Source organism: Cyanistes caeruleus, chromosome 1 (assembly GCF_971803275.1).
Source record: "Cyanistes caeruleus chromosome 1, bCyaCae1.hap1.1, whole genome shotgun sequence".
Taxonomy (NCBI): Eukaryota; Metazoa; Chordata; class Aves; order Passeriformes; family Paridae; genus Cyanistes; species Cyanistes caeruleus.
In genome coordinates, this window is record NC_141701.1 from 42689259 (window position 1) to 42713902 (window position 24644).

Genomic DNA, 24644 nt, shown 5'->3' on the forward strand with positions numbered 1-24644 from the left:
AACTCCAAGACTTTGCTAAGGTTTCCTGATTAGCATTACTTTGACGATTCTTATAATAAAAAAATTATATTAAACTAATCCGCAGCTTTCCAAGGCAAGTTTCTTAAAGGCTGATGCCCACTATCACAGTCTTCAGGTTCCACTTCAATCTCAGATGGATGTTCAAACACATAGAGTTGTGTGATGTGGTAAGTACAACAGACTTTACTGCAAAGCAAAGGAAAACTCACCTGTTGACTATAAATTATATCTTTCTGAGGTTATTTTTAAACTCCTGAAAGTGAGTCATTAAGCTTTCTGATAAAAGCAATCTATTGATACTGAATTAACTGTCCTCAAGGAGACAGAAAACACTTAATGCTATTGAAATATGCTATATAATGAAAGCATGCTATGGCATAACATATATCCTCAGTAATAAACCAAATTATACAGGAGGAATTTTCCATAGTGCTCCAGGCTGCTCTAACCTGTATACACTGATGTCAAAAATAATGCTCCCACAAGCTTAAGATGAAAATTAATTCCAGCCACTGCAGAATGGATTTGAAAAATAACTCCATGATGCACTGGACATGCCATTTGTTATCTCTGCAGTCTGGACTTTCTTTCATGTTGCTAATCTTATGTAAGGAGGGGATAAATGACCCTTCCATCAGTGGGAGGAGGTCTACCATCAGGTTTATGACACCTTAATAACTGCTTCTCTAGATGAGGCCCTTTGTGTATTTCTTGCTTAATTCAAGATTTTGTGTGGCACCAGTGAAACAAAAAAAATCATGCAGTCTTTCTGTCTGATGCCAGTCAAAGGTGGAAGAATAATCAAAGGAAAGTCTCTGTAGTAATGCAGGGAGCACTTGTCCCCATTTAAGCTAGAAGCTAAGAAAAGGATACTGTTTTGTTGCCAAAATTCTTCCATCTAATGCAAATATAACTCCCCTTTTTGCCTGGATTCCTGCCCAGAGCTGTTTCTCTCAACTTCCATTATGTTTAAAAATAAAAATCCCATCAGCGAGAAGATATTCTTGACAAGGTTCTGTAGCATACCTCTCCCCTCAGATAATTTGTGTCAATTATGCTGTACATCATGATACCTCCACAACTTACAGGTTTCTCACTCATGCATCGTTATAGCCAATATATATTGCCAAGTTATATTACCATCAATCTGTGAATAAAGAGAAACCGTCATAAAACAGAATAGATGGTGGTTTGTTCTCACATCACATCACTCTAAATTGTCTGTATATTTAGGAATAAGGGAAGGTGTTAATTTCACAGCAAAAATTTGGATCAGTTCCTACTTAATTATGGTACCTTCCTCTTGCCTTGCCTAAATGCATTTAATCCATTCACAGTAGCCCAATTTTCACTACCTTTTATATTCTGACATATCCCCAGGCCTTCAAGATCCCCCAGCCAACAGAGAACAGAGGCTTCTCTTTCTGTTTCAAGCTTTCTGTCTCTCTCCATTTCCCTTAAGGATGGCCAAAATCTGCCCTGTGAAATTATCACTGACTTGCCAGCAGGACCAGGCACAGCAGTGAGGGAGGCTCAGCAGATCCAACTCTGGAGCATTCTGCCAAAGAACAACCCAGTACTCTCCCATAAAGAGGTGCAGGGGTTTTAACTGATGATTAAGTGTGACAGGGATTTGGCACGATGTATCTGTCAGAGGCATCTTGTCTCTGAAGACCAGAGCACTCTCTTACACCTTGAAGAAGTTCTGCTATAATCACATAAGGAAGACCATCAGCATAATTCATCCTTAAAATGTCAGGGAGGTTGGGTGAACTTTCCAGGCGTTGTTCCAGACCACAATGGCTGGTGTACACTTGCCCTTAAAGATGCTACATACAAATATTCAAGATGGACAATGGCAAATAAGTAAAATAATTACAGCCTAGAGCAGCTCCAGTAGCCAGTAACATAGATATGCAGCATGTAAATAACAATACTAATAGCTGCTGCCTGAAATGCTTCAGTCAGGAGCCCTGGAGCCTTAAGAAAGATATTAAGAAATTTATCAGAATAAGAGAAATACTTTAAAGACAGTATTTTTGGAATATTTTTTTCCAACTTACTTTCTTTGTACCATTCTTCCAACCACTGTCTTAATTTTTCCTCAGTTTTATGGGAAATTTAATGTTTTTTTCCCTTTTTATTTTAAGGATGCAGGAAGCAAAGGTAAGCCAAGTTGATAAATGAGAAAATCTGAGTGTCTGCCACTATGTGTAGTGGACATGCTTTAGAAAAAAAAACATCCAAAATGCTACTTTCCCCGCCCTGCACAAATACATTTTCTTTCTGCTTTGGGCTTCTTGAATCCTGCAGGAAAAAAGTAGTGACATGCTACTATACCAAAAAATAATCTTCCTTTTTCAACATATCAAAACATAAGGATAATAGACTCTTTTCAAGTGACTTGGCAGTTGAAGGCACACTTTTTGTGTAGACTAACACAGTTCTTCAGGGTTGGGTGAAGACACAGCTCCACTAAAGTCAGTGACAACTGACAACTTTTTTTACAAATTTGGTCTGATTTCACTTTTCTCTGGTGCCTTGTGTCAAGACATACCTGTGATACACAGAAGTTAAGAGTGTCTAGATGCCAGAACTGATGTTCTCAGCATCAATACATCCCAAAGTGCTGAAACTCCATGAAATTGCATGGACATCTCTTGAGGAAAACGGGGACATTCCAATGTTGTGTCCCAGTATTTGACTGTACGCATATATCCCATTGATTTTTCAAGTGAAGTCACACCAGAAGAACACTTTTACACTAAATATCCCTACCAGCAAACTTGCACTTGTGATGCATTGAGCTGGACAAGCCACATCTGCCTCCTGCTTTATTCAGAGCTGTAGTATCTACACTTGGTGCAAGCAACTCCTACAACAAAGCTTACTTTGTCTACAGCACACAGATACTTACACAATATGAGCCAGGTTTAGAGGTTTTTCAGGCTGGTCAGGGAACATTGGGTGCAAAGGTTCACGGCTGGAAGCACAGCTTAAAGACTTGCTAAGTGCATTAGTTAGCTTCTTAGCAGGTGATTTCTGGGAGGAACAAGGAAGGTAGAGGTAATCTGGACAAGTAAGGTGCATACTGTTTCTGCTATAGGAAGCACAAAACAACAAGAAGCTCTAACAGCTCACTTACCTATGGACTGACATCCCCCTTGACCCCCCTCCCATGCCCAGAGTCTGGTAAGGCAAAGAGTGCTCTGTTTGGGGAAGGATAACTATTATCTTCAGCGGCCTTTAGAGTGGCCTGGGAGGTGTATCTATAGGGACAGTTGCCATGGCTTTTTTGCAGTGCTGCACTCAAGCAGTGTTGAACAAAGAACAGCACAGTTTGTGTCGCCTGGACTGGTGCTGGCTTGTACCTCACCAGCTTGGGATCTGAGTATCCTTGTCCCTATAGATTCACTGTATAGGACACCATTTCCCTCCTAGATGTGGACCAGGCTGCTTTGTTCTTCCCTCTCAATAGTACTTCCCTTCTCACCTCCAGTACCCTGTACTGTTTAGCTGCTGTTATAAAACTTCTCTTCCACCTCCTGTGGCCACTGACCACTGGAGAATGGAAATTTGAAACAGGGGCTTGCCAGGAATTGCCCCACTGTGCCAACAGCACTTCAAAAGAGACTGAGGTACTGTCACTGTCCCCAAAAGACAGGGAGGGTCTGCAGAAGCAGCATAATTTTCATCAGTCAAAAAAAATAAAAATAATAAACAGTATCTTCTGCTTCCTGTTTTGTTTGGAGACTATGCAGCTGAGGAGTAAACTCCCTGTCTAAGTGATCTCTGAGATCTAGGATGTCTTCTAGGCTTTGTGAGGGATTTTCAGGGTATTCAATTCGGCTCTCTGATTCAGTTCTCTGCCAGTAAAAGAGGGTTAGTGATCCTTACACTGCCTCCTCTCCCCAAAACACAGCTCTACAGGCTGAAATTGAAAAATCTTTCTGGAATTTGACAGAAATACACATACATACACATATATGCATACACATCCTGCATCAATTTATGACTGCCACCAAGTCCATAAAGAAATATTTCTATTAGAGAAATCCAACCTAAATGTGTAACCTAAATGTCTTTCATTATAAATGCAATTTCACTCTGAATTGAGAACAGTTGATTTCCATTGCACCCATGAACACTTCCAATCTGCATGTGGAGCTCAATACTGATGCATTATAGAGAATGCAACCAGGTTTGAATAAATGCTAATGAATGCTACAGAAAGGCAACTTCAAACTTGAAGCAAAACATTTGTTTCTGGCAAGGAAACATTTGAAAGCACTAAGCATGTGGTCACGTTTTTGTCTTCCGCTGAGCAGAAATCTTAAGTTTTCCAGTTACTTCCTACCTATAATTACAGCTCCCTGGCTACAGAAAAAAATGGATTTTATAGCACAAATTGCTGTTAGGAATGGAGTCTGAGCTACACAGTGGGCACTTTTCCTATTCAGATACTAAACTCTGGCCATTTGTGTCTATGCAACAAGCAGCAATTAGGACCCACAAAAACAATTACAGACCCAAGTCTGCTGGGATACAGTGCAGGGCTGTATGACTGGCATACAGAGCAAACCACGTCAAATTTAACCCTTGCCTGTTCCATCAACAGAAGACCAAACATTTAAAAAATATTAAATTTCAGAACTTTGTTAAAAAATAAACACTGTTAAAAAAAAAAAGCACTGTACAAATGGGAGCTTTTGCTGTATGCATAATTTTTTTTTTTTTGACAATATACTTTTGAAATGTTTGAGATTAATTAGGTATTTTCTGCTGATCTCTGGATTTGAACCCTGAAGGGTTTTGATGCTCTGTAAGCAAGGGGCTCTACTGGGGCTTTGCTCCAGTCCACGGAAAGCTGAGTCCCTGGGTCTTGCCCTTCAGGGAAGGTTAGGCTCCTCCAGCTGTTGATACTTCTCTTTCAGTTTATAAAACACACTGCATTATTTTGATTAACAACAAAAATAATAAAATGAGCTTTTCTCTATAGTAAACCCTACTGTGGATCTAAGCCTGTCACACTCAAATCTACAGTGCCAGGATCAGCCCAAATGCTACGCATATGCTGCAGCCACTCAACTGAAAATATTGATGAATGAGCATTAAGTATTCATCATTTCATTTACACGTAGCCAAATAGAGCAAGCCAATGACGATTTTACCGTGAGTCCTGTGGGAATGGGAGAAGCTGCCATGAGCCTGGTGCTCTGCTGCCAGCCCCTCCTGCGCTGCCCTCACCGCGGCACACACCGTCACAGGCGCCCCAGATCCTCACCCAGAAAAGACCATTCCCACCTCCACGCTCTCCTGATGTCTCCCCAGGCTAGGGCCGCCTAGACAGGGTCACTAATCCAAAGTGCCAGCCCAGTTTCCAGCTTGCCTGAGCCAGACAGCTGCCCAGAGCTGTGGCTGGGGGCTTCTCTGATGTCTGGAGGGCAAAGCAGTCTGCAGCGAGGCAGAAGCCTTCCCTTACCCATGACGTGTACTCTTTCATTTGGTGCTGGTTGCTGTGGGAACCGCTGGCATGGCCCCTCCAGAAGCAGTCCTGACAGAGCTGGTAATTGTGACACTGCTGGCAGCGGTAGCGAAACCCCATCATGCTCTCGCTGTGGCAGTAGGAACACTCGACGGGGTGGAAGACTGTGAGGGAGAAAGAAATGGTGAGCCAAAAACTGAAACAAAGAAATACCCATAAAAAGTTTGTGGACAAACCCCAAAGTGAAAGGTGTTCTCTTGTTTGAAGCAATCTGCAGCACTGGATGCTGCCAACAGCTTTGACTCGTGAAAATACAGAAACCTGTGCTAAGCCATGGGCAGCACTTCCTACATGGGGCACCAAACCCTTCTTCACTTCTGAGCTGGTATCTGTACCTCCTGCTCACAGCAGCAAAAAATGTGTATGTTCAGTGTTCAGCATCTAACAGAATACATGACAGAGTACAGAGGAAGGCCACAAAGATGAGGACTTTCCTATGAAAACAGGCTGAGAGAATTTTTCAGCCTGGACAAGAGAAAGCTCCATGGAGTCCTTAGAGCAGCCTTCCAGCACCTAAATGGGCTACAATAGAGCTGGAGAGGAACTTTTGTCAAGGGCATGTAGGGATAGGACAAGGGGGAATGTGTTCACTGAAAGACAGTAGATTAGGTATTAGCATGAAAATCTTTACTGTGAGGATGGTGAGGCACTGGATTGGGTTGCCTGATGAAGTTTTGGATGACCTGTCTCTGGAAGTGTTCAAGGTTGGATGGGGATTTCAGAAATCTTGACTAGTGGAAGATGTCCCTGCTTGGGAGTTAGAATTGCATGATCTTTAAGGTTCCTTTCAACCCAAACTATTCTATGATAGAGGAAATTTGTATGTGGGAAAATCTACTGCAGCTGCACCTCTGGGAGAAGAGGAATGTTTTGTTGTGCTTTAAGCAGCTAAAGTGAGGCAACTTGGAGAAAAGTCAAACTCAGCTGTATGACTACTGAAAGGATGAAAGTGTACTTAGACATGTTACTGTCTCTAAATTACTGTTGTCTCATCTGTACAAGTGGTGTCATTTAGGTACCTATATAGAGAGTTTAACACATAGCTTTGAATGCCCAGATTTGGAAAGCTGGCCTTTGGAGGGACCTGTTCTCTGTTTAGAAGTAGATAGTGACAAGGAGGCAAGTCACTATGGACGCTAAAGCACCGAGATATTTTGAAGCATCTTCTGGGCAATAGAGCTATTTCTGTTCTTCTTTCCTCACTACAGCATGTACCCAATTTACCACAGGGTACCGAACATCCCCTTGTTCCCAGGCACCCTCTTTCTTTATGTCATACAGTTCACTCTGGGAAAATTTGGATCAGTGCTGAATGTGTCAGGGATTTAATTCCTTGCCAGAATTTTGCAGCAGGAAGGGTTTCTGCTCTAAGATAGGAAACACTGTGAAGCTGGTGAGGGACAGGGATGGATGTTAACAGCTTGAGGAAAGTGGGATAGATAGGTTGCTCTGTAGCCAGAAAGGACTTGGGAACATCACTGTACCCACCTCGGTGCCTTTCAATGGAAGAGGGATTTGTCTGGCACACAAACACATACAATTTTTCCTCCTTCTCTTTTTATCACCAGAAATGGATGCACACCATCCACAGGGAACTTCCTTTTCAGAGGATATGGTCTGGCAGTGTAGACTTAGGAGGAGATCCTTTCTAAGGACCTTTTGGCTGGTGCTTTGCACTGCACTGGACATATCCTGCCAGGAATACTGCATGAACGGAAACTGCAAAGCTGTTCCCTCTCTGCTGCCATATGTCATAGCTAATAAAAGTTGTGGTCTTGATAGTTTACCAAATATAAGCATGTGAATGGATGAAGTCCTATTACTTTTTGTTTATCCAGAACATTGGAGGAGACATGATCAGGTTAACTTCCTGAGAACAGCAAAATTTAAGCCATGCTCCTGGCTGAATGACCAACAGATATCTCCAAATATTTTAACAGTCACTGTAAAAATAGCACATGAAGTCAATGAACCCAGTACAGTAGCTTTTACAAAACCATATACAGAGTGTGAAAATCATCACACCAAAGTTTATTCTTGTAACTGTGTTTTGGCAGCATCTCTTTACTTACCATTTTCAACATTTGCCAGTCGATGCAGAAGTGGTAACCACACTAGACACTGTGGCGGGGGATCAGACATGAGAGTATCCAAGAAAGTGTTTAATGTGACTTTTTTCTGCTCAAAAAACAAACAAACATGCACAAAAAAATCAGTAATTAGACATCTCAAAATTATTTTATCTTGTCTCTACAGAAACACTTGGGAATAAGTTTCAAACACTTTGCCTGTAGCCCTGATTTACTAAAAAGAACAAGTGATACTAGCAAAGCTTTTCCAGACTATTTTTAGTCGGTACAATGATACAACTGATGACTAGAAGTCATTCTCACAAGGCTGAGCTGGAGACACTTAGCTCCCACTCACTTCCAGACTCTCTTCTACAGTCACTGCCTGAAGATGCTTTGTGGTTAAGGGTGGTATTCAACTCTGCATGCTCTCATCTGTTTTGAGTATCATGTGACAAGTGCAAGTGCATGTAGGGCATCACTGTGTATGACCAGTTTTCAAATGAAAGTACTGCTGACAGTACTCCAAAAAAGAAAATGAGGAAAAATATGGCAAGGGAGTACAAATTCAAAAGAAATATGGGATAAGGAGAGACCAGCACAGGCAATCTGTTACCGTAATTTAAGAAACTTTGTCTGAGGAGCAATGGCAACTAGTTATGGGTGAGCTCTGATTGTGTCAAGATTGCATATGCCCAGGGACTCAACTGCTCCTAAACTCTTCATGACTTTAAGCACTCAGAGATGTATGCCCCTTTAAATTTCAAAGAGATTTAAACTCTAAGATATCCCTGTTGATTTTAAAAATGCAATCTAGGGCCTTACATTTCTTAGGTGTCTGGAAAAAGTAATCACAAATCTTAGTTCATTTGTTTTTTCAATCAGCAACTGAGCCTTCCTCAAATAAAATTTAAGATGCAAAAATATCAAGCCCTGCTGAGAATATATGTAGATATATTTTATAGACATACATATTTAAGTAGTATCCCCATATCCAAAGGGATGGCTACATTTTCATATCTGATTACATAAGCTGCTGCTTTAACTTGCTAAAGAACTGTGGTTATCCCATGAGGAAGCTAAGAAGCAGTTATGCAGTGACATGTATCATCTCTGCGTGTTGTGGAATTCTTTTAAGAGCTGAGATTTCCAGATGGAGTATCTGTGCTCCATTTATACACAATTACCACCAGATGTAAACAAAAACATTATTTCTCTTATACACTGACTGATGTTTTCAATGGAAAGCATCTCACACTGCAACAGTCTCAGAGATGAAATACTGCAAGACATTTGGAAAGATATAAAGATGTTTGTCCCTAGGAGAAAATACCTCAGGCTACCGTGAAAATGGGCTTGATTCTTTAATGAACAGAAATAGCCAGAATATGAGCTCTAAATCTCATTGGGATACTACCTTTCCCCACAATAACTGCAGTGTGAAAAGTCCAGTCAGACACTACCACCTGCTTGTTGTACGAATCACCTTCCCAGCCATGAGAGCAGATAACTCCCAAATAGGCATCCTATGCTATAAGCATCAGCTCAGAGAAAAGGATCTTTCTTTTGGAGATGTGGATTTCTTTTTCTGCTGTGGATGCTTGGCATGGCTTTGCTGACCAATGCTGCCAGAAAATGTCTGTGTTGTCTGCAGCAGAACTTGAGAGCACAGGGGAAAAAAAAGGTGGAAGGAAGCCTAGGAAAAGAAGGGACCTCCAGTGCCGCATACTGCGAAGCTGAGTAGCCTTAGATCTGCCCTGTGCTCTTGAAAGGATACATACAACCAGTCAGTCTAACAAGCAAACAGAGGAGACAGGAACAAGCAAATAGAGGAGACAAGAACAGCTCTTCCACAATGCAGTGGGCTTTTGAAAGCAGCAATAACTTTAAAATCTGATTGGCACCAAATAAGGCAACTTAGCCTCAAGGACAGCTTTATGGCCAAACTGCTCTGGTGATCACTGATTTTATGGATTAGAGAAAAAAGCAGTGTCCCTTAAAAGGACACCATCAGAGCAATTTCCGTACATTTTCCCCCTGCAATTTTCTTTCAGCTGCTGGGAAAGTTTAAACTGAAAGCTGTTTTCTAAATATACACTACACACAGATGGAGTCTAGGTTTGTGGAATAACACTTCGACAAGTGCTAAGAAAATGAAGTTAGTGCCTATTTTTTTAGTTTGAGATAAGTTTCTTTTTTTAAAAAGTGTTTTTTTTACAATAATAACAATACTGTTTAATACAAACACAGTATAACATCACATCAATCCTACCTATGGGGGAAAGTGGTGATGATAAAACTCCTTTTTGAGCCACAGATTTGTATTCAGAAACATTAATTCACTTGCTCCAGCATTTCTGTCCCACAAATTTGCTGATGAGGAAACACTGTTGTTTCTACTTTGAATAGCCATTCAATCTAGCAGTGGTTCACAGGCAGAGGAAAGTACATGGTTGGATCAAGTAAACCAGTAGAACTGGAAATAATGAAACATTTCTGCAAAAGGAAAAATCCTTTCAGATGTAAACTGAATGGATTTGACACCATAACCAGATAATTCCCAGAATTTTTTATTTCCCTGAAATTGAAGAATCTCTATGTATCAGGGGTTTGAAAGGCTTCAGGTAAGCAAAAGTGACCCATTGTGAGAACAAGTGAGAGTGACAAACTTATTCCAAGGCATCAGTTTCTAATAATGCTACACACAATACAAGACAGAGAAAGAATGACTTGTGTGGGACTAAGACTATAAATACCATTTATCATGGTATCATAAAGATCTGAATTTTATTTCAAAACTCTGGCTCATCACTAGTGAGGATGTAATGTGAACTACATAAAGTCAATTTAAGCGAAATATCAGACTAGATTTACAAGAGTACTTGACTGCTTCTAGACGCAAAACAGCAGCTTTGTAAATCTGCTGTGTACCTACATCAGTCAGAGACTTAACTCTTGTTAACTCTAAGTGGAGCCTGTAAGCAAAACCATCTAATGCCTGCTTGAAGATGTTTCTAAAGATATCTTAATGGATCTGGTCCACTCAGCTGGATGCAATCTCAAAGCAAGTGCCATTTCTGATGGCTACCAAGATAAAAAAACAAGGCCTGAATTACATTTTTTCAGGAAAAGAAATTCCTTTTTTCATCTATAATAACAGCATGTCCAACATGCAAAGCTTGAATGCCCTGTTGCCATGCAAGAGCACTCTTTCATTATTTTAACACAAAACTACCAGGAGTCACTTCACCACACAAATTCTTCAACGGAACACGAAATGCTGTTTTAAGTCTCCCTCTGTGAAACAAGACTAGTTTCACATATGCCAACATTACCATTTAAAATGAATTGGGAGATGACTCAATAAATGAATTTCAATATCTTCTTTCGGTTGACTGGAGTGCCTATTGATTAGTGATGGAACTGAGAGAATACAAAAAATGAGACTCTATTTTGCATGAAAATGACTCTATTCCTGCTCCATTGAACTTACTTGTTCAACAGTATTCAGTTAGCAAATGAAAGGATAAAGAGAAGGAAAATACAACTTTATTTCTAACATTGTCCCAGTTTCAGCATATTCCCTTACTACATATTTATGGAATTATACAGTGTGATGTGTGGAAAGAGCCAGAGGAATTCTCTCTTTCTCCACTGAAGAAGTGGACGACCAGCCACAATTATGGAATCTTCTGAAGTGCTTTGTATTAGCTGAAGCCAATGTGCTGTACTCAATGTACCTATGGAGTCTGTTGTGTACAGAGTGTACCTATGGAGTTGCAGAAAAATCTTGTATTTTCTTCAGGAAAAATTCGTTGCTTTCCTGACCCCATCTCACTGGGGGTTTTCTAATACATATGGATTCCCATTTACAAAGAAAGTTTTAAGGAGATTTTCTTCTCACTCCTAAACTTGTAGGTCTATCACTGGGAAAACATGAAGTTTGATTTTTTTTTTTGGGTGGAATTTCAGCTTGATATGGAGAAGTTAGTCTTGTGTATGCCTATACCAACACCATTCCACAAATGGAGTGGAGAACTGCATGTCTTGGGATATGAATATATATAATACCTAAAGTACACATGTAACAGGTGCTTAGATCCTGTTCTGAATCACTTTTTGACTACTCCTCTCTCTTTGTGGTTATATAAGGAGTCCATAGAGACCAACTTCCTGTTGAAGGCACCAAGTCTACACATGAGAAATCAGCAGAGTGCACCTTCCCCTCATCCAGCCGTGTGTTTCCTGGCCAAATATGCACCTATGTGTAAGACAAGAAGAGTCTTGGCCTGCTCAGAGGGGTGATTGAGATCCTGCGTCTCTTCATTTACCTGTTGTGAGAAACAGGATTTTGCCGACTGCTCAGTGTAACCGAATGAAGGCCCCTCGAAGACAGCGGTGGGCAGCTTGAGTACCTCGCGCAGAAACATGTCATATCTGCCATAAACCATCACCCCGCTGGAGTCAGAAATCATGGAGAAAATATCTGAGGGGAGAAAGGACAAGAAAAGAACAGCAGCTTCAGTATGAGCTACAGATTTCCTCTGAGGTCAGTATCATCTGATTTGAAAGTTAAGTACTAAACATGTTTGGCTTATGGAAACCACCATTATTACTGCATCTTTAATTCTGACTTCTTTCAATAGAAAACAAGAAGAATTATTTGCATATTAAGAAATAACTGATTTTAATACCAAAATATTCCTGATTTGTTTTTCCTTGTGTGTGGTCATTTTTAAGCAAAATCTGATGCATGGCATGAGGCAGTAATTTAATCAGATAAGAAGGCTCTGATTTGACACGATACGCTACATCAGCTTTTTGCCTACCGCTAGCTTACCATGTCAAATCAAAATCTTGACAATGGGTTCATTAAGTCAGTTATTATTGTCTTGGACACACAAAGCAATGAAGGTCTTGCCAATGTATTACTTTTCACTCGTCTCCCTTTTTTATGTATAAAAATATCACACTTTTATTACTCAGTGATGTCAGTTTGTCAGCCCTTACTTCTCTGCTTGTTTAAAATTATCCTCTGCTTAGCAGGAGATCTCTGACTAAGGAATATTTATTGTTTTTCAGGCTGTCATGTCAGCTGCTTCATTTCCAGGAACCTGGAAGGGAAATTCTGACAACAGGGCTCTGGGACTGCTGACCCAAAAAATCATTATTGTACTTCAGCCTTCCACTGGATGGACCCAGTTCCTATTCTTGAAGCAGCTTAGGGAACAAATAGCGCTCAATATATAATTTATAACTTTAGTTCATTCTGTGTTTGAGTTTCTACACAGAAATAATGTATTAAAAAATGGCACCAAGTCTGGAAGACTAAATCAGCACCTGGGATTTCAGCTGGATAGTTGTCTACTCTAATCAACAGTAATTTGTAAACTCAGTTTTCTTGGGCTGAGATAGAAAGTTCACTGGAAACTGAAGGTTTTTTGGTCAAAAAGTCTGGAAAATGCTGTTCTAGACCTGAGGTACAGACATTATATCACTAAACAGAAAGTCTTCCATTGCAGCTACAAATAAACTATGCCTTTGTTATTGGGGAGCTGGGAATAAATCCTATGAAATTAGAACCTATTCACCAAAATACATGGTATAAGAATGCCCTGTGGAAGAAAACACAAATAGTACAGAAAAAAATTTTTCTTCAATGTGTGAAAAGACATAGATGTTATTAAAAAATAATTGGAAGAAATTGTTGAATTATGCTTCATGATGTTAAGGCACTTATTTGTATTCCAAATTCAATACAAATGAATTTGTATTCCAAATTCAATTTTCCCAAATGGAAAAAATAAATCCACCAGTTAGAACCTCAGTATATATATGTAATATGTATATATATTGTCTTTAAAGACCTCAGTGTGAAGTTTAATCAAAGATTTAGTGGGATTTACTTTGAGATATACATAGGGCAACTCCCAAACCCAGCCAAGAAACGGTAACATATCCTAAGTCCCTCTTTTCTACCTGTACTGTCATTTCTCCAACAATATTAATTTTTAACAGGCAAAAGACAACACTTACATCTTAATTTGTCCATGATTTTTCCTCCACAAAGAGTTGCCAACGCCATTTTGACAGCAAAAACGGAAATTTTACCATGTCCTTCCCTGTTTAAAAGTAGAAAGTAGACATATTTTGTATGTCCCCTTTACGAGAATCTGCTCAATTACAATGCATATTTCTGACATCACTTACTGAAATGCACAATATATGTGGACTGACATACAGAGAAATAAGATCTTTAAAAAGAAAGTTTGTTTTGTGGGAACACACATCAGTACACTGCTCTGTAAAGATCTCAGAACAGATTTATTATGTATATGAAGCTCAGTATTAAACTGTTTATCCCATTACACACTACAGTGATAATTATTACTGCTATTTGTGATACAGTAGCACTGGGAGACACCTATCATACTCACAGTTTCCCTTTTGGAATTTTTTGGACCTAGAAGATTGCAAGTAAGTGAAAAAAATCAGCACTGGGAACAAAAGTGAAAAAGCACACAGGGATCACATTATTGCACAAACTTCATCTGTACCTGTCAGTAGGTCCGACAATTGCCTTTAAATGATACACCTGACCAGAAGGAACCTTGAAGAAGGACTTTGCTGAAAAATGGGGAATATGTCTGCATCCAGAACAATCAAAGGACGTATGCTGATATATTGAGAAGAGTTTTGTCCCTGGTTTGCTCAAGATGAGGCTGTACCTCGCTCTCAAATTTCAATTTACAATGCATAAATGCTAGTAAACCCCAAATCACCCAGGAGCTTGTCTTGGGGCAAAGAGACACATTGCCAACTCTTCCCCCAGCTGTCTTGAAGCATGCAGTGGCTTTACTTTATTATTCCTCCTGCTATCCTCATTCTTCTTCTACATCCATTATGGTCCCAAATAACTACCTGCCACCACAGAAACCCTTGATTATCTGAGCTGCATGAGAAAAACCTGACTTCACACACTGCATGGCACACTTAGCCCCTACAACACCTGTCAGCCCCAGCTTAGTGTTCAGCCCCTTTCCAAAGATGAGAATGAACATGCTCTCCTAAGTTCACCTGCTTCTTAATGTTAATTTTCTTGACATCCAAATGGTGAAATGTGTTTTTTCTTGGAATTCTCTGAATATTACTGTAAGACAGTAAGAATCCAGAGTTGCAACTTCTGTCCATCATCCAAACTCCTTGGCATTACTCCACAGCTTCCCACATGAATTAAAGATATTAATTAATGACATCAGTGAGGACATGACATCATGCTTTAAAAAAGAGGTAATATTTGATAATAAAAGACAGTATTTGTGAGATTAGCAAAAGGGCAGCCATGTTTCCTTCTAAATTCTGAAAGGATTAATGACAGGCTAGATAACAAAGTTTTGTGTAAGTTTTTGGAAATGGAGTTTCCATGATCTTCAGTCTACTCTACCAGGGAACACAATGTTTATAAGAGATTTCCTGTTTAATGTATACAATCATGTCCTGCATAAAATGGTCTAACTGCACTGCCAATAGTAGTACATAGAAATTTAGCTCTTCATCGATATTTCTGAAATTACTCTATTCATTGTCACTCATAATTTTAAGGAAGAAAATTGCATCTGATCAGAACTAAAAGATTAACTGATTCTGGAAAGACATGGAGCCTGTGACTGTACCTCCTTCTCTGCTAATCCCAAACCAGACTAATGCAGTAACATATAAATGTAGGACAGACATGAATGGTATACTCACATCTGTACACTGATGCATGCTGCATGCTCCATTGCTTCATTCATTAAGTCACTCAGACTTCAGAAAATAAGTCAGCTCCCTGAGCTTGACTAGCTAATAATCTTTAAAATTCACTGACTTAGATTTTAGTTCTATGTTAGTGTAACCCGTAATTCTAAATATCAATTCTAATTATTCTTTCCACTCATTTAAAATTCTTTTTTTTTGCCAGAAAACAAACTAGAAACATAGGCAAAAAGTAATAAATTCACTATTTCAGTATTTAAGAAAGCAGTATTTACTGTGTTCTTTAATGCTGACTTTTGTGCACTTTTTTATTACATGAGTTCCCTTTGACTGGCTTCATAAGATTAGAATTACAGCATAGGAATTACCAGACTTCTGTATTTCCATTCTTTGCTTATTGGATTCTGATTTGTGTAAACCAGACTTAGCACTGTTATGGCTGAGAATGCGGCCCTTTTGTATTCTTTTTGTGAATGCTGCCCTTTAGACCCTTTGGAATTTTTCTGCACTGTTTCATCATGAGGTTTCTATCTGCCTTTAAAAGAGTTGTTATATTAAAAAAAAAAAAAAAAAAAAAAAGCTAGGTAGAAGAAACAGCATTATCAAGAAGCAGTGGAAGATTTAGAGATTAAAAAAAAAAAGCCCAATTGGAAGTGCTTCAGATTTAGGCTACTTTTCCCAGGAGGTTTAGTTACATTTACTAATAGGATTATATTTTTGCATGGCAAGACACTATCAACTTGGCTTCAGCTTTCTACCCTAGAGCCATTGGCTTTTCCCATACTCAAATGGCTATGGGAGAGAGGAACAGAAAAAAAAAAGATACCATTTATCTCTTCAATCTCTCCATCTGAGTTGATTAATTTTGACACTGTATTTTCTATCAGTCATTTGTATTCCTAAAAGCATCACAAGAGCCGGTAGAAACCGAATTTGCCCTCCAAATGTGTGTGTGTGTGTGTGTGTGTGTGCATGTACACACATGCATACATTTAAATACATATGACTGATGAACAGACAGGGTAGTGGGGCCTAAGACTTGCCAGTATAATGTGGATCCAGAAGTGCTCTAAGCTATGCTTAAGCACTACAGATGCCCTTGACTGACAGCACTGGGGCCTCACAGTGTTTGCTGTGCAAAAGCAAATGCCGAAGCAGTGGCTTACAGCAGCAGGAAGATATCGGTAGAAGTTGCCACTCCCTGAAAGTGGCTTTGGGCTGGATAATGTAAAGAGAAATAAGTTTTGCTAGTGGAAATAGGAGAGGACAGCAAATATTTTGATTTTATATTGCACCTCTCCTACTGAAGTTACTCTTCAGCAAGAAGCATAAATGATGTCAAAAGCGAATCTTGAAGCTGATGTGCACTTAGCAACAACACAGGATGGAGTACTTAGAAAAGGGAATGATGGCCAGGGTTGAAGGTTATCTCCTGCTGCTTGGGGAAAAAAGGGAAAAAAAATTATACATGCTTTTAGACACCGGAGCAGAGCAGAAGGTTTCCTCTCCCACTGCATAGCTGCAGAGAGAGACAGCCTGTCTCCAGAGCAAGGAAACCCCACAGACGGCCTGACAAAAACCACAGACCATACAAGGCTGAGTCCAGCTCCAGGGTCTGATTTTGCCTCTTGGGTCATCAGGGAGAGTAGTACAAAATAGATGACACTATCACTTGTCAGGATCTCTAGCAACACCCATACTGAAACAGAAACAGCATCACATATTTAGAAACAGCAAATGTGTCCCATGAAAAGGACATTGAGAAAACACCATTTTTCTCACTAATGAGGCTTAAGAGATGCTCCCCCAATACTTTAAGGTATCTTTTGCAAAAGTAACAGAAGTTCTTCAGTTATTGGTTACGACCCACTGTAATCCAGGCAGTCAATTCTGAAATGTCAGAGGCTGTAATTACAAATTCTCATTTTCACAATGAGGTTTTAGAGATGAAATCTTATTGACATTTAGCAAGATTCTTTCAGGTAGGAGAGCAAAATGCATAATGTCCAAATCTCTGAAATGCATTTTTTTTGCTGGACTTCCTTTGTAAATGCCTCTGTGGCTTTCAGTGAGTCGCAAAGGTGCAGAAGAGGGGGAATTAAACACTTTATTGCTCTGAACAGATGAAAGAGCAAGAAATTGTATTTCCAAAATGGATATTGATCATCTTTATGTACTGAAATCAAAATTCAAATGTTCATTTGATTAAACAAGGACATGAATATTTCCTCTTTTCTCTGTACAAGTAAAGACCCCACCAGCCAGGTAGGGTCTGCTTCATAGCCCAGGGCCCACAGCTCCATTCATAGGGCAGCATATGTCAAGGAACAGAGAAAATTCAGTTATTTTCTTATCAGTTCAACTTTGCAGCAGGAATAGCTAGAGATGATCTAGCACAGAGTATTTCACACTCTATTTAAAAGGAGTTTTTTGGAGAACAACTTGGCTGAATGAGGCTGACATTCCACCTTGCTGCCTAGGCTTTGACACCAGCCTGGGAGGAATTTTCCAGAGAGGTTTGTACTTGTCAACTTTTTACACAGTAGTTGGTGTGCCAGCGAAGGAAATGTGCTATTATTTCATAAAGCCAGTTAATTACCTTAGGCCTTGAAGCAAAAGCTATTGCCCAATTATAACGTGTGGTTATGAACGTAGATCAGGCATGTGTCTATCTAGATTTAAAGTTTGACCACCTCATTCTGCTCACTGGTTTTGGTCTGTCAGGGTCATCTAACATATGATGCTGACTTTCACACACTAATGACAAATTAATTGGAGAAGTATTTCAGTTCATGAATTTTGAATTTGTTGGCTTGAAGTTTTATAAGGTTGTACTTTAGTTTACTTTTAGCAGCATGAAGGAACATCACATTCAGTCTCACGTGTAATTCTATACACTATAATTTTCCCCCACTTTTTCTCCTTTAATTATCCATCGGCCTAATGAATCCCCAAGGCTATAAAAAAGCCATAAAAAAACTGGGATGTAAGCTCAGCACTGGCAGTGGCCAAGTTGGCCCACATGCCATGGCAGTACACTGTGGTTCCTTTTGTGTTTTGCTAGCCAAGTTTTAGCTCCTCAGAAGACATCTATATTGCAGGCCTAAGGAAACACTCCTTGCCAGAGGGCAGAGAAACCTGCCAGATTTTCAGCAGGCTATAAAAGAAGGAAGAAGCTCTATTTTAAGTTTGGAGGAACTTCAGCCAGTACAGTACACAAAAAGGAACATATATATTAACTAGAACTAAATAAATGAGACAGTGGCAGGCTTGATATAAAACATGAAATAACTTGTCCCTTGTGGTCCTTTCCTATATGTTAGATCGCAGATTCTATTTCTCTACTTTCTTTGGATTCTTTGGATTCTTTGGATTCCAAATGGGACATGAAAAACTGGACCACCTTCTGTGGACCTGCAGCACCTTGCACTTGGCCTTGCTAAACCTCATGAGCCTTCTTCTCTAGCCTGCTGAGTCCCTCTGGATGGCATGCAAAACATTGTTTCTCTCGGAACATGAGACCACAAAAGACCTTGCTCTTCCTTCCACCAGCTTCTAACTTTCAGCAGAGAATGACCTTTCTGCTGCACTGGTAGGGAGAGAAAGCAACATGGGAAGCAGAGACAGTAGCTCTGGTTAGACCTCAGCAGCTCCCATGCTGTCCCTGTAGCATGTAGATCCACCTCCCTCTGTTTTCCATAAAGCAGGAAACCTGAACCACCAGTGGTTGTTAAACCAATATCCAACACAAAACTCTGATGATATGAGACAAACTAAAGTGTAGGACACATTTTGAGAATCAGATGCTTAACTGGTACGTCTTTATTTGTGACAGGTGTCTAGACTTCCCTTACAGTACAGAGAGACCTAGCTGACACATATCTCCACAAACCTGAACTTAAGTATCTCAGATTGCACCTGAGCCTCATCTCATATGTTTGGTGCGTTTAATATGGGGTGATAGGCAGCTAGTCCCTATCTCTGACCTCAGAGCTGGGAGCCTATTCTTAGGGATTCCTTGGGTGTCTCTGCCCTTCTGGGAAGTGCATCCCATGCACTACACTCAGAGACAGCACAACAGACTGAGCTGCTGCTTGACAAATGAAGTAAGGGTCACAGCTTCCTTACCTCTGGGGAGAGACTGATGGGAACCCCAAAACAGATCATGAACCACAGCACATGGGATGTTGTCAGGTAAAGCAAGACCTTACCCCCTTAAAAACATTCTCTGATTCCCTCCAGGGGAAAAAATTCCTCTACTCCACTTTGCTGCAAGTAGTTGTGTTGTGTAGTTAAGATCTTTACCCCTTTACAGTGAGCTACAAAATAAATATATTATCACAGGTCTTGGTTCCACAGTCCAGGGTGTTTTTCCCTGTGTTTATCAGCCAGGAAGCAGTTTACTTGTGGCACGCAGCAATAAATGCATCTGGTCATTTCCAGCATCCTTCAGTGTGCTTGTCACAACCACAATTGTATGATGTCACAACCACAATTAAAATGCCTGTTCCTTCTTTTATTGCCCTTGAGGGGAGGAAAATATTCCTGAAGGCTATGATTTTACAATGGATTGGCTTTTCGTCCTCTCAGAGGGACAGGAGGAGAGGCTGAATGCAGCCTTCTCATGTGGAACATCTACTTTTTCTCCCCGTTGCCATGGTGACTGAGCCACTGGCTGGTCTGGCACCGAGAGGTGCTCAATGACACCCAATACCAGGGCAGCAAGAGAGAGGACTGGGAAGAGAGAGGGGAAGCATCCTTGTTTTAATGTTTAATGACCAGTGTTTTCTGCTGGTGAATTTTCAAAAAATAACCCATAAAGTGACAACATCTGCGTCTTTCAGACTTAGCCACTGTTCTCCAATAACTCAGTTCTAAGGACTGCAAATATTGCAGTACAGGTTGCCAACTACATATTCAGAAACTGTAACAGGAATACACAGAATACTCATTAATGGAAGTGGTTTTCTCTATCTAAAACTTGTTCTTTTTGTAATACAAATCCCATGCAGTAATAAACAACATGAATTTCATCACCTCCAGGTCTTCAATCCTATTTCTATCATGGTCTCAAAATCATACTGCACTGGCATGAGCCAGAAAAAAAAATTGCTTACAGCTGCAAGAACTTGCAGGGAAATGAGCTCTTTCAAAATAATGAGCTATTAACCCATGGCACTGCTGCAGAGGCATTGCAGTGGTGTCAGCCACTGGTGCGTCAATAAACAACAAGCCGAATTAGAAGCGCATGTGGATTTGTTTCTGTAGATAATTCTTCTTTGATATAAACTGGAACAAGTCTGAGTAGCTGGATGAAAACACAGTTGTGCTGAATTTGGCTCGAAAGAAAGGAAAGTGGAGGCCCCTAATTTAGGTTATCTCCCTGGTTAGCACCATTCACATGCTCGTTATTTGGGACAGAATTGAGCCTGTTCAATTGTTTTCCAGAGATATTTCTGGAGGAAGTAAAATCCTTCCAGCAGCTGGGAGAGGAGGGAAGAAAGGCAGACTTACGGATCAAAGGCTGCTAGCAGGAAGTTGAGCAGCAAGCTGATGGACTGCTCCACGTTGATCTGATGGGTCGTCGGCATCCGCTTGTTGAGCTGGTAGAAGATGGTTGAAATCACAGCTTCCAGGCGAGCCACGTTCAGTTCGATGCTGGGGTCCAGGTTGTTCAGGGCATTCTCCCGCAAGGCTTCTATCACATTCCAGATGTCCACCAGGTGTACTAGGGGACAGGACAGAAAGACTCAACTGGGAAAACGTGCTCCCTAAAGCAACTGAGAATAAGAGTCATCTCCTTCCACAGGGTGGGGAATAACACAACCATGTGTAACGCGCTTCATGAATAATTAAACGAATTAATGTGTTTTCCATCACCAAATATTGAACCTGGTGGAGGAATGAGCAAATAAAATTCAAATCCGTTAATAAGCAAACAATACATTGATATTACTTGTTGTAATGAGTACAACCTCAGCTTGGGAAATCATTCCTCATTGTATGAAGTATTCAAATACAAGTCTGTATTTTACGGAAATCACTGAAAGGTAAACATATGCTAATTGTTTTTCTGAACCATGCCTTTATGAATCCCCATTCAGAAATTACTCTTAGATATTAATTTGCATAGCAGATGGGCTTTTCAGAAGATCCTACGAATACTAAGTGCTTATCACATACTGATATTTTGAAAATTCTTTTCAGCAATTTGTATGGAAAGCAAAATATTTTACAGAAACAGAATTGTAATTGAGTCAGGGTACATTTAAACAAATAACGCATAATGAAGTGATCTGAAAGTCATATTTTATGTCTTCTAAATATATTTGCCAAATGATTTGTTAAATATCTCTCTTTGATAAAGTCCTGGTCTAAGCTGAATTTGATTTGGCCTGCTTTTACCTACAAGGACAGTTTAAAGGACAATCTCTGCTCACCCTTCATTTTGTACCCAAACAGAAATCTTGTTTGCAGAGCACTGTTATTGTGGCAGTATGACTGGCTTGCTGTGGATTGCCATTTCCAGAAGAGGTGCACTGTGCCAAAAATAAAGAAAACCCTACAGCAATTTAAAAACTGGATTTACTTCAAACCTGAACTCAAAGGTTCATCCCTTTATCTTAAGTATTACCTACTGTCCTACTGAAGTGTTAGTAAGAAACAAATCAGGATGCTCAGGGTGAAAATTCTTTTTTTCACCAGAGAAACTACTGCACAGTTCTCATTACAGAGTTTGGTGACGTGGTTTATGATGTATCAAAAGCCACCTGTATAAGGAAAGAGATCTTTGTTTTTATAGCTAGAGAAACTTAATTATAATCCTCCTCATTAGATTTTTACTAGATTGGTTTGCAGGTGCTGTCTCAGATTGCAATGTGACACGATGGTCAGATGGCAGGGAAATGTAAGCTGATTGTAGATGGGTGATGAAACGACATACAGTCATTTTACTTGGTGTAGAATTCTGCTTTACGATTGGGTTTCCCTTCTTTTGCCTCAGGAATAAATAGCCTCCAATGCCCTGCTAGTGCATGTGGAAGCCCAAGGATGAAGATACCCCATAGCTGTGCCCCTGCAGCCCATGGACGTCCAGGGAGATGTGGAGATCCACCTGCAGCCCTTGGAAGAGCCCACATCAGAGCAGGGGGATGCTTGAGAGGAAGCTGTGGATCAGTGGGAGGCCCATGCTGGAGCAGGCTCCTGGCAGGGATCTGCAAAGCTATGGAGGAAGGAACCCACGATGGAGCAGTGTCCTCACAGGACTTGTGATGCTACGGGGGACCTGTGTTGGAGTAGCCTGTCCTTGAAGAACTGCATCCTATGAAAGAGTGACTTGTGCTACAGCAGTTTGTGGAGAAATGTTGTCCATAGGATGGAGAAGTTCACAGAGAACAGTCTCCTGGGGGAGGAACCCCAGGTTGGAGTAGGGGAGCAGCAGCAGAAACAACCTCTAATGAACTGGCCATAACACCCTTTCTCTGTCTCCCTGTGCCACTGAGGTAGAGGAGGTAGAGCTTGTGAAGGAGGGAAGGTGGGGGAAAGGTGTTTTTAGGGTCTTACTTTACTCCTTACTATCTTGCTCTGATTTTGTTAGTAATAAATTCAACTCATATCTCTAATTAGAGTGTTTTGCCTGTGATGTTACTTGGTGGGTGATCTCTCGGTCCTTATCTCAACCCTTTGTTATATTTTCTCCCCCCTGACCAGCTGCAGAGGGGAGTGATGGAGACGCTTTGGTGGGTGTCTGGCATTCAACCAGAGTCAACCCACTACAGCTGGGTGGGTGGAGTACACAACCTCTGAACTCTTCTGTTTGCATTCTGGCTGGTGGAAGTGCAAATTCCCCATAAAAAATCTGGCATAGCTCTCAGATCCTTTTAATGCAGTTGTTCCCAATCCCCCAGTTTTCACTGTCACAGAGGTAATCTGGATAAATGGAAGATGAACAGTCTCCAGGAGGACAGCTGGCACGTAATAAGTGACCCTTTCTGGGCAGCTTTTCCACATGGCTCAGAGGCCAGAGAATGGAGGAAGTCACCAGAAAGCAGGCCATTGTCTGGTTCAGGAGAGAAGGGTTATTTGAGCGTTCTACCACATAAGGAGCCAAGGAAAGTACCAGAAATACAGAGCAACATGCCAGAAGATGCAGAAAAGCTGGACCATGTGCGTGTGTTTTGTGGCAGTATTAAGAGGGAAGGATGGGCAGAAAGCAAAAGGTAAAGTGGAATGTTTCCCTCAAGGTCTGTGGCCATGCAGGCTGTTGCTGGCCATGGGGGCTGTCTCTGGTCATTCAGACGAAGCAGAAGAAGAAAGTGCTTCCACAAGCAGTTTCACCAAGTTGCCTCCTGGTTATGTGTGCAAATCATCAAATATGAACTACAGAAAGATAACAATGTGAGAAATTACCAGGCAAAACAAATTGCAAAAGAAAAGAGTAATGCACATGGCTCACCTTGACTTGAGGCTACACTAAGAAGAGAGCAATCCAAAGGAACAGGACAAACAGGAACCAGCACTACAGACCAAGGCAGAAATTACTAGGACAACCTTATTATAAATACTGAATGAGGATGTAAAATCAGCAACATTAGAGGTGGTGGGAAAAGAATAAACACGGATGGGCTGCTTATCTGGGAGTGTGTGAGTGTAGTAGCAGAAAAAAAGCATGGGAGTGGAAAAGGGCAATTTGAAGCGTAACAAATCATGTCATCAGAACTGCTGGGGTACTTTTCAAGCAGCCTGTGCAGGAATTGTTTTGACCATACATATACACTTCTGCAGTCATTGGAAACTGTGATGGTTTCCCTAACCTCGATAAAAGGTTAGCCAGGAAGGAAGAACCAGACATCCAGACTCCCTAACAGTGAGAATTTCATGCTGTAATTAAACTTTAATTGCTGTAGCCTAGTAGTAGAAAATTCTTGAATATGGAGGAAAAGAGCTGGCACTATGAGTAAGGCTAAAATGGGGGTTGGTGTCTTTATTCTTTACATGATCTAGTACTGATACTGTGTGGCTGTCAGATTTTAATGTAGGGTTTTTTGCTGTTTTGTTTTCCTACTGGTATTATATTTCTCATAACACAGTCATATCCAGAGTTAGTTTTGATGATGGTCTTGGGAAGGAAAATGTCCAGAGGCTAGCAGACGTGGGACTAATAACATCAGTATACTAAACACATATGAGAGAAAATTACTGGTTTTATTGTTAACTCTAACCTGAAAGCCTCATAAGCTCTCATGATGTTCATT

The 24644-nt window shown here is 40.5% G+C and overlaps 1 protein-coding gene and 1 long non-coding RNA gene across 51 annotated transcripts in view; one reads left to right on the forward strand and one right to left on the reverse strand.

The window, feature by feature from the left end:
* Positions 1 to 24644, reverse strand: part of DTNA (dystrobrevin alpha) — a 221610-nt gene that overhangs the window by 46974 nt on the left and 149992 nt on the right. For all 50 annotated transcript variants that reach the window (XM_086888961.1, XM_086889057.1, XM_086888945.1 and 47 more), the window contains 6 exons: positions 20905 to 21118; positions 13672 to 13757; positions 11967 to 12121; positions 7639 to 7744; positions 5504 to 5670; positions 2939 to 3063 (listed from right to left, as the gene is read on the reverse strand). In XM_086888961.1, the coding sequence (XP_086745087.1) occupies positions 2939 to 3063; positions 5504 to 5670; positions 7639 to 7744; positions 11967 to 12121; positions 13672 to 13757; positions 20905 to 21118 (853 nt within the window). The remainder of the gene's footprint in view (positions 1 to 2938; positions 3064 to 5503; positions 5671 to 7638; positions 7745 to 11966; positions 12122 to 13671; positions 13758 to 20904; positions 21119 to 24644) is intronic.
* LOC147655461 (uncharacterized) lies at positions 19893 to 23015 on the forward strand. Its single transcript, XR_015286835.1, has 3 exons — positions 19893 to 20350; positions 20839 to 22297; positions 22394 to 23015. It is a non-coding gene; the product is annotated as an uncharacterized LOC147655461 (long non-coding RNA).